The sequence below is a fragment of the Emiliania huxleyi genome (assembly GCF_000372725.1).
Source record: "Emiliania huxleyi CCMP1516 unplaced genomic scaffold EMIHUscaffold_1014, whole genome shotgun sequence".
In the NCBI taxonomy this organism is placed as follows: Eukaryota; Haptophyta; order Isochrysidales; family Noelaerhabdaceae; genus Emiliania; species Emiliania huxleyi.
In genome coordinates this window covers 2,879-12,704 of record NW_005202341.1, presented here as the reverse complement: position 1 = coordinate 12,704, position 9,826 = coordinate 2,879, and the positions used below count along the sequence as shown (strand labels likewise).

The 9,826-nt window shown below is 67.8% G+C and overlaps 1 protein-coding gene across 1 annotated transcript; it reads left to right on the top strand.

The window, feature by feature from the left end:
* Positions 1-1,226: 1,226 nt before the first annotated feature.
* EMIHUDRAFT_250960 (hypothetical protein) lies at positions 1,227-3,657 on the top strand (the record flags this gene model as incomplete). The annotated part of the gene is made up of 7 exons (XM_005793328.1): positions 1,227-1,434; positions 1,515-1,552; positions 1,802-1,855; positions 1,980-2,047; positions 2,198-2,334; positions 2,506-3,146; positions 3,601-3,657. 7 exons carry the CDS (start codon positions 1,227-1,229, stop codon positions 3,655-3,657), a joined length of 1,203 nt encoding a protein of 400 aa, XP_005793385.1.
* Positions 3,658-9,826: the final 6,169 nt, after the last annotated feature.

Below are 9,826 nucleotides of genomic sequence, written 5' to 3'. Positions count from 1 at the left end.
TGCAGCGGAGAACATAGTGAAATTGATGGGCTGCCCATCCCGGAGTGGTTCGACTCCATACAAATCCGAGACGGTGATGGGTGCGTCGTGTGATGGTCTCAGGCCCAGTGAGGTAGTGCATCTGACTATCCCGGATCCTGCTGAACAAGCTCCTCTTGTAGCTCGATCGGTCACACCGCCATCGCCGTCGGGGAGAGGGGGGACGACACTGCTTTGGCAGCGTGCACCTCGATCCTGTACCGTGTTTGTTATGACCCCCCCCAATGAACACACCAGCGAGGGAGGGCGAGACGATCGAGGGGTCCCGTACCATGCGGAATCGACCCTATTCGGTGCTCAAGTGCTCAAGAATACGCAGCTTGGAAGTTGCAGACGCCTATAAAGAAAAAACAGCACGCTAAATTTCGGCGGCTAAAAAGCAAAGGACGGCGCTTTTGATCGGCAAAGCAAAGTTGGAGTAACGGCGACCGCGTCGCCACAATGCCAGTCGCCTGTCGAGCAGCCTTGGCGGCGCGCATGCGCCGCAGGGTTGACCGACAGCCGCGCGCCTCGAGCCTCTCGCTCCACTCGCGGCACGACGCACCCCGCGCGCCGGTCAGCGCAGCAGGAGTATTGCGACATGCTGCACAACGCCAAGGACAGCACTGAGAAGCTGGCGCCAGTCGCCCACCAGCATGTCTCAGCACCGGGTGAGGGAGCATGCTGCGCACGCTGATGCAGCACGAGGTCACCACCAATCAGGCCCTCACGCCACTGCACGGCCGCCCTCGAGCACCAGCAGCCGCGCTGCGCCATGCTCAAGCTCAGGAGGCCACCCTGCTTCTCGCAGCTTTGTGCAGCGCAGCGAGCGAGCAGCGCCGCACCAGGCGGACCCATGGCGTACTCAGCCAGCCGTGAGGCGGAGGCAGGCCGAGTGAGCGCGAGCCGCGCGGGAGGCCATGCCCCGCGCACCGGCGAGCGAGTGGCACGAACGAGTGCAAGTCGCGCATGCTTTTGCGTAACGGGCGTACGATTTCTTATTCTCGCGATGTATAGGTCACTCCCGCGAAACTCGTGAACTAGCCGGGGCAGTCGGAGAAGTGGCAACTCCGTGCACTGACGGTCGGCCGCCAGAAAACACGGCTCGGGTTACACCAATCCTCGCTACCCAACGCGGCCAAAGGATATCCACCTCGAGAACCTCGAGAGAGTATAACCCCCACTCGTCTGGCGCGACACGCCGCAGGATGGCCGCCGCCGCCGCCTTTGCAGCGCCCCCGTGGCCTCCTCCCGGCTCCACTCGTGGCCGGCGGGTGCCACAGGGTCCGCAGCAGGCTGCCAGCAGGCCCGAGCGGTGGCTCGCGACGCGACTCGGCTGCGCCGCCTCCTCGCCGCCGAGTGCTGCGAGCGTCGAGCGAGTCGCCGGCGAGCCATCCGCCACAGCCTTAGCTGCCGGTCCACGCACTCCCAGGCACACGGAGGGACCCAGCAGCGTCGCCGCACGCGTCTGAGCCACGCGTCGGCGATGCAAACAGGCTGTGACTTCACCCGGCAGAGCCTCGACGACTTCTCGGTGCGGAGTGTACTGTTGCGAGGCGCCGCTGGGCGGCGGCGCGCGGCTCCTCGCTGCTTCGGCGCGCCGCGCTGGCGCTCTGCGGCGGACGGTGCCGTTGGCTCGCCGTTGCCTCGCTCGTGGACGTCCCATTGAAGCACGCGGTGCGGCGCCTCTCGGTGGGCCCATTGCGCCTCTCACTACACACTCCCTGCTCTCTCCCGACCTCACTCCACGGTGCGTCACGATCGTGGCGGCGATGCGCCGCAGGCGCTCGTCATCGCGCGCATGGCCGTGGCGCCGCGTCCAGGCGGCAAGCGCACCGTGCCATGCCTGCGGTGGCGCTGCCACCGACAGCGCCACCACCGCACACTCACGTGCCGTGAGGAAACGCCACGTCGCGTGTCACTTCACGGTGTGCCGTGATCGTGGCGGCGATGCGCCGCAGGCGCTCGTCATCGCGCGCACGGCTGTGGCGCCGCGTCCAGGCGGCAAGCGCACCGTGCCATGCCTGCGGTGGCGCTGCCACCGACAGCGCCACCACCGCACACTCACGTGCCGTGAGGAAACGCCACGTCGCGTGTCACTTCACGGTGTGCCGTGATCGTGGCGGCGATGCGCCGCAGGCGCTCGTCATCGCGCGCACGGCCGTGGCGCCGCGTCCAGGCGGCAAGCGCACCGTGCCATGCCTGCGGTGGCGCTGCCACCGACAGCGCCACCAACACTCACGTACCGTGAGGAAACGCCGCCGCGTCGCGTGCGTGGCGCGGCTATCACTAGCGGCCGGCGCTCGTCGGGTGATGGTGTCGCGGGCCGGCGCTCCAGTGTCGAGACGCACTTGGAGCACTTGGAGTGCAGGTAGAATTCTTTTTCACGCGTGTCAAAAGTCGAGCTCTCGCGCGAGTGCCAAGGTGCTCGAGAGTCTCGCCTCATGGCCTGCTGCGACAGGTGCGGCGAACGTCATCGGACCATAGACTGCCCACACTTCCCGAAGCCTCGCGGGAAGCATCCGGACGCGCAGTTGCAAGGCCCAAGGCGCAACCTCTCCCCAGACGTGGAGGCTGTCGTTCGGCGCGGTACTCTCGTGGCCCAGACCCCAGACGGTTCGTGCCTCTTCAATTCCTTCGCGTACTGCGAGCAGCAAGACGCTGGGTGGCTCTTTGGAGCGGCGACGCCCGCCAGCATTCGGCGTCAATGTGCCGAGTGGCTGCAGGAGCACGGCAACTATGTGCACAACGGGCTGCGCATCGCCAAGTGGATCGAGCATGAATGTGGCCAGCAACTGTCGGTCAAGGACTACGCGTTGCAAATGCAGCGGTGCCGAGGCCGTGTTTGCTGGGGCGGCGCGCTCGAGATCCTCGCCTACTCGCGGTTGCGCTCCGTGAACGTTGCGGTGTGGATACCGACCGATGGCAGGCCCAAGCACTTCACGCTCACCTCGCGCTTCGAGGTGACCGGTGCATTGACTACGGTCAACTTGTGCCGGTCACAGCGCATGCATTACGATGTGGTCGAGCTGGTCGGCGAGCCGGTCACGGGCGGGCAAGAGCGAGAGCGGCGGTCGGCGGCGGCCGCCAGGAAGAAGGAGGAGGAGGCGCAGAGCCAGAGGCTGCAGGTCGACGCCTTCATGCGCAGCTGTCGCCTCGGCAGCCGCGGCGGCGGCGGCGCGTCGGCCGTCGCCAAGGGCGGCGGCAAGGGCGGCGGCAGGGGCGGCGGCAAGGGCGGCGGCAAGGGGCAAGGCGGCGGTGGCGGCGGTGGCGGCGGTGGCGGCGGTGGCGGCGGTGGCGGCGGTGGCGGCGGTGGCGGCGGTGGCGGCGGTGGCGGTGGTGGCGGCGGCGGTGGCAGGCGGAGCCGACACGGCGGCAGCGGCGGCGGAGGCGGCGGCGGCGGCGGCGGCGGCGGCGGCGGCGGCGGCGGCGGCGGCGGCGGTGGCGTTGGCGGCAGTGGCGCCGGTGGCGGCGGCGGCGGCGGCGGCGGCGGTGGCGGCGGTGGCGGTGGCGGCGGCGGAGGCGGCGGCGGCAGGCCGCGCCACTGGTCGTGTGGCGCGTGCAACGTGCCCTTCGCAGCAGGCGAAGGGCACGCGCACGCGTGCCAGCACTGCGGCGTGGCGCTCCACTCACACGTGATGTGCGCGGCAGTTTGGATGCCCACGGAAGGCCACTACTTCTGCTCGAGGGGCTGCGTGCAGGGCCGATTTTGTATTCGCACGCCGCGCGCCGTGGAGGGCGCGGACAAGCGACTGACACCAAATGTCCGACTCTGGGGTTGTAGTGCGGACCCCGGACTACAACTCTCTAGTCGGATGTGCGGCGTGAAACGCGCTGTTGCGCCCTCCACGGCGCCCGAAGTGCGCCTTTGCTCGCACAGCTCACGGGGCGCGACCGAGCCGCCATGCAAGTCCCAGAAGTCCGCGCGCCCTGGAGGGCGCGGACAAGCGACTGACACCAAATCTCCGACTCTGGGGTTGTAGTGCGGACCCGGGACTACAACTCTCTAGTCAGATGTGCAGCGTGAAACGCGCTTTTGCGCCCCCCACGGCGCCCGAAGTGCGCCTTTGCTCGCACAGCAGACGGGTCGCGAGCCGGGAAATCGCAGCAGTCTCGCTGAATCTCGCCGCCCCAGGCTCTAGAGGTGGAGAGACTGGCCTTCCTGGTCAAGCAGGACATGCCCCTGCTAGCATGCCAAGCAAGGGCTCGCGGGTCGAGGTTGTTATTGCGCCACACCACCCTGCCACCGCTGCCACCGAAGGCAACACGGTGCTCCGTGAAACGGCCACTTTGTTGTCGTAGTCAGGCTGTCTTGTGTATGCGGCTCCTTAAAGCTAAGAAGTGTGTATAAGGGGCTAGGAAGAGGGACCCAAGATATCTTCTGAGCTGTGCACAGGGGAGGACCTAGGTGACAAAGACCCAAGAGAAGGGGCCGGAGAGAGTGAGGTGAGGCCCGAGCGGCCAACGGAGCAACGGTGGTGGCAGCGTGGCGCACCGTCAAGCTCGGGCACAGCCGGTTTAAGCCAAAGTGAAGTAACTCATATATATCTGAAATCATATGAGTTACACCTCGGCCTTCTAGGAGCTGCTAGCTGAGTGATTGGCGCGCTAGAAGCCTCCCCGAGAGTGCCTCCCCGACCGGCCCCGAGGAGCTGCTCGGAACTCCAACTTTAACCCTTCATAGCTCCAAAACGTACCTGCGGATTTCTTCCCTATTGCTCCTGCATGATCTGTGGGTCCACCCCACTCACATAACCAAGCCTCAAGGAATGGCGTCTAGGCGTTCAGAAATAGTTTCTTGTACACACCTATACACATCAGACGACTCAAGGATAAACGTCCACACCGCACACGCACACATGCATGCTCCGAGCACGCACGCGGCGGACATAGACGTGGATCCACCCGAGCCGCCCGACCCCGACGAAGAGCTTCCGCCAGACGACGATGGCGCCTCGGTGCCATCGCTCGCCGCCGCCGCCACCGCGGCTTCGCCAAGCACGCCGCCGCCCGCCCGCCTCCTCGACCTCCCCAGGGAGCTCCTCGAGCGCGTCCTCTCTCGCTGCGACAGCCCCGCCGACATCGCTCGCGTTGCGGCCGTCTCGCTACTCTTCCACGCCTCGCTCGCGGTGGAGGGCATCCGCTTGTGGGCGCAAGAGCGCGGCTTTGAGCTGCCGGCGCTGCCCGAGGGCGAGGGCTGCGCCGTGCGGTGGCTGTGCTACTCGGCGCTTCTGTGCGAGTCCAACCCGCCGGCGAGGGCGGCAGCAGGCCGTCTGCACAGCGTCTTCATCGACGGCGAGGGGCGGCTCTCGGCGTGCGGCTCGGCGCCGCACGACTACTCGTCGACACAGTACGTGGAGGGGCGGCCCTCGGGACTGCTCGGGCACGGCGAGGGCGTGACGCGGCTCAACACGCCGACCCGCCTCCCGTCGGCGCTGGGTGAGCGTGCGGTGAGCGTGTCGGCTGGAGACGGCCACAGCCTCGCCCTCACCGCCGACGGCAGTGTCTGGAGCTGGGGCGATGGAGGCGGAGGCCAGCTGGGCCACGGCGACACGCAGCACCAGCTGCTGCCGAAGAAGATCGAGGCATTTGCTGGGCAGCGCGTTCTCGCTGTGTCGGCTGGGCTGGACCACAGCCTCGCTGTCACCGCCGATGGCTCTGTCTGGAGCTGGGGTTGGGGAGCCTTTGGCGTGCTGGGGTTGGGCCACGGCAATCGGCAGGCCCAGTCACTGCCCACGAGGATTGAGGCCTTGGCTGGGCAGCGCGTCGTCGCGGTGGCGGCTGGAGATGGTCACAGCCTCGCCATCACCGCCGACGGCGCCGTCTGGAGCTGGGGCGGTGGAGGCGGGGGCAAGCTGGGCCACGGCGGCGGGCAGAACCAGTGGCAGCCGAAGAAGGTCGAGGCCTTGGCTGGGCGGCGCGTCGTCGCCGTGTCGGCTGGACTCGGCCACAGCCTCGCCCTCACCGCCGACGGCGCTGTCTGGAGCTGGGGCGGCGGAGGCTGTGGCCAGCTGGGCCACGGCGACCAGCAGCGCCAGCTGCTGCCGAAGAAGGTCGAGGCGTTTACTGGGCAGCGCGTCGTCGCTGTCTCGGCGGGACAAGTCCACAGCCTCGCCCTCACCGCCGACGGCGCCGTCTGGTCCTGGGGCAGTGGAGGCGACGGCCGGTTGGGCCACGGCGACACGCAGCGCCAGCTGCTGCCCAAGAAGGTCGAGGCGTTGGCTGGGCAGCGCGTCGTCGCTGTCTCTGCTGGACCATGCCACAGCCTCGCCCTCACCGCCGACGGCGCCTTCTTTACCTGGGGCGAGGGCCGCCACGGCGGCCTAGGCCACGGAGAGGACCTGTCGGACCAGATGCTGCCCAAGAAGGTCGAGGCGTGGGCGCCGGGTCACTGATGTGTTAGGTGTTGCCGCGTCGCCCACATGCCTATTCGCTACTTGCGGACGTGCGCTCGAGAGTGGGGTTGGGCCATGGATCAGGGTCACATATGCGCGTTCGCGCCTACCCCGGTCGCCCCGCGCCGGCCGCCGCGTGTGTGGTCTGTGACTGGGACACCACACCAGAGTCCTCTCTCTGTGTAACAGTGCGATCATCCCCCATGGGTAGCCCTCACTAGAATGACTCAGAAAGGGCTACGAACCCATGGGGGGTGAACGGTGATCGCAAACAGTTACTATACACCTCGAGCGTAGAGTAAGGTAGGTGGTATGTGGTAAGGTAAATTTCTTCAGCGACGGCAGCGGACCGCGAGAAGGGGCGAGGCCACAGCCAACACCGCTCTCTCTCTCTCTCTCCGCGCCCCCTCGCGTGCCTCGCTCTCAAGTAGGGGGTAGACAGCGTCCTAATCTAAATACTAAAATCCGAGGATTAAGGATTCAGGCATCGCTTCAGATCAGTGAGGCCAAAGTGAGTTTATGGATGTGTGAGAACGGTACGGGACACGAGGAGGCACGCGGACCGACTCGTCGGCGACTCTGCTGCACGCCGTTTCAGAATTTTTCTCAGCGTGGGAGACGTGAAGAGTGCCACCGTCGGGTAGGACGGGCTGGCCCGGAGCATCAGAGTAGCCGTCGTGGTCGTGGTGAGCAGCGCCGGCCACTCCGGCGCCGCGTCGGCACCGTGGGCGCGAGAGAGGTACGTTCTGTGGGGCGTTCTGCCCCACCGGCGGCGGCGCGGGCACGAGGTCGCCCGTGTGGGATCGCGGGCGAGCTCTTTGTTTTTTACGGTGTTGTTGTTGGCACTGTCCACTATTCTCGACGTGCCCATCATGAGCGGCGGGCTAGTCGCCATCAGTCGCCGCTGGTGGAACGAGACGGGCGGCTACGACAGCTCGATGCTCGGGTGGGGCGGCGAAAACATCGACCTACCCAAACGGGCCAAATGCGGCCAATGATGGGAGGTGCCGCCGCCGCCGCCCTCGTCCTCACCAGAGAGGTCGCCACCGGCAGGCCATCTCTACCCCTTGCCACTTGGCTGCGACCCGAGCTACGTCGCCGGCGCGCACCCGTTTGCTCGCCTGTACGCAGCGAATGGCGGACGGATTGGCAAGGCAAACACGCGTGCCGACTGTCCGTGCGTTGGGCCGGCGGGTCAGAACGCGCAGCCACATCGGTGCCATTCGTACGGCGCCGCTGCGTTCCGAGATCTCTTTGGCAGGTGCGAGGGCGCCATCACCTGGGCACGCACCCACTGCGCCGGCAACCCGCGTTGCGACCACAAGGTGGGCTATTGGGGCCCTGACGGCGTGGAGCTCGGCCGTGACTCGCCGCTCGTGCTCTTCCAGTGGTACCTCGCCAACCGTCCGGACCGCGATTGTGAGGGCTGCGGCTGCGAGCACGGCGACGGCACCTGCGCCGGCTGCCTCGACGTGCAGGGCTGCCCACAGCCGTGCCAGGCGGACCTCGATGCCGCTCTCCCGGCTCCGCCCCGCGCCCTGCCAGTGGTCCCGCCCGAGGCAGTCACGCCGCGCACGTCCCCTCGCCCCGCGACGGTCGGCGACCTCTCGACGCACCCACTGCCTCCCGCAGCCGGGTCGCTGCGGGAGGCGCAGGGCGCGATGCTCGGGGGCACGCTGTACGTCTTCGGCGGCTTCGTCGATGGCTGGTCGCGCATGAGCGCCGACGCGTGGGCGTGTGACCTGCGTGGCAGCACGCCTCGCTGGACACCCCTGCCGCGCATGCCGCTCGCCGCGCAAGGCAACACGCACGCGGGCAACGCGGCGGACGAGGCTTCGCAAACGATCTACCTCGCCGGCGGCATGGCGATGCGGGCCGGCAGGCAGGGCCTCGACGACGTGTACACCGCGGACGACGTGCTCGCGCTGCACACGCCCACCGCCACGTGGAAGCGGCTGCCGCCGCTCCCCGCCCCCCGCTTCGGAGGCGGCCTCGCGCTGCTCGACGGCGAGCTGCACTTCGCGAGTGGCGGCACTGTGGACGGCTCGAGGGCGGGGGGGCGCGCAGACGCGTTTACGGCCGACCACGACCAGCATTGGGCGCTCTCGCTCGCGGACCCCACGCGTGGGTGGAGGGCCCGCGCGGCCGTGCCCGTCCGCGCCAACCACATGGCGGCCGCCACCCTCGGCTCGCACCTGTACCTGCTGGGCGGGCAGAGCCGCGGCGCCGAGGGCTGCTCGAACAAGGACGACGTGTACCGCTACTCGGCGGCGACCGACGCGTGGGAGAGGCTGCCGCCTATGCTGCGGCCGCACGGACACATCGCCTCGAGCGTGCTTCCGTACGGCGACGGCCTCCTCGTCGTGGGCGGCGTGCATGATCGCCGCGACGGCGGGTGCGCGTCCCTCGATCCTCCCGGCGAGAGGGGCACGCGGGCGAGATCTTGAGCTCTCTCCCACGACTCACGAGTCGTTGTGTCCTGTCAAGGTGCGGCCCTCCCGGCGAGGAGCACGAGGCCGCGAGCTACTACTCGCCAAACTCCTCCGCCGGCTTGCCCGCCGGCAAGGGCGGCTGGTCCACGCTGCGGGGCGCGTGGCCGCGGGGCGCGAGCCAGGTCTGCGGCGTGCTCCCAGCATCCGCCTCTGCCTCCGGTATGGCCTCCCTCTGGTGCCAGTGGGGCTCGGAGCTGCGCAGCGTGAGCGTCGGCCCCGAGGCTGCGCCGCGCCCGGCGCCGCGCCCCGCCGCCGCGTGGGTTGCTGCGCGAGGGGGAGAGGCGGGCTGCTGCCGGGCCGCGAGCGGCGGGTTCGGCGTGTTTGAGGCGGTATGGGGCCTCGACGAGGCCGGCTGCCGCGCCGCGTGCCTCGATAAGGGGCAGGCGTGCGTCGCCATCGAGCTGTTGCGCAAGGGGCGCCACCTCAAGTGCGAGCTCCACTCCGCGCTGGTCTCGCACACCGTCCCTGTCCCGGGCTGCTCGTGCTGGCTCAGGCCGTGAGGACTGACACTGAGGTAGAGAATCGCGCTCGTTCACTCGACCCTCCCAGCCTCACCCTCCCTCTGGCACCAAAGGACCACCCTAGGGAATATGATTATAATATGTGTGCATGAGGTGTGACGTGTGTGTTTGAGGGGCTTGGCTGCTGGTGCAAACACAGAGCGATAAAGTAGCGGATCTAGGGTGGACCAATGGTAATTGAAATATATGGGGTGCACAGCGCCCCAAAATCGAAAATGCAAATTCCCACCCGTGTGGGATTTCGCGCAATCCTGGGCGCGGACTGGGGAGCCTGACACGCATGACGCCGTGCACAATCATGAGGTATTGTCACAATGCCACACGGTTCGCTCCGGCGTGCGGCGAGCGACTGCAAAATCCAAAAAAATGCCGCTTGCCGACGGGATGTGGGGGGTGTAGT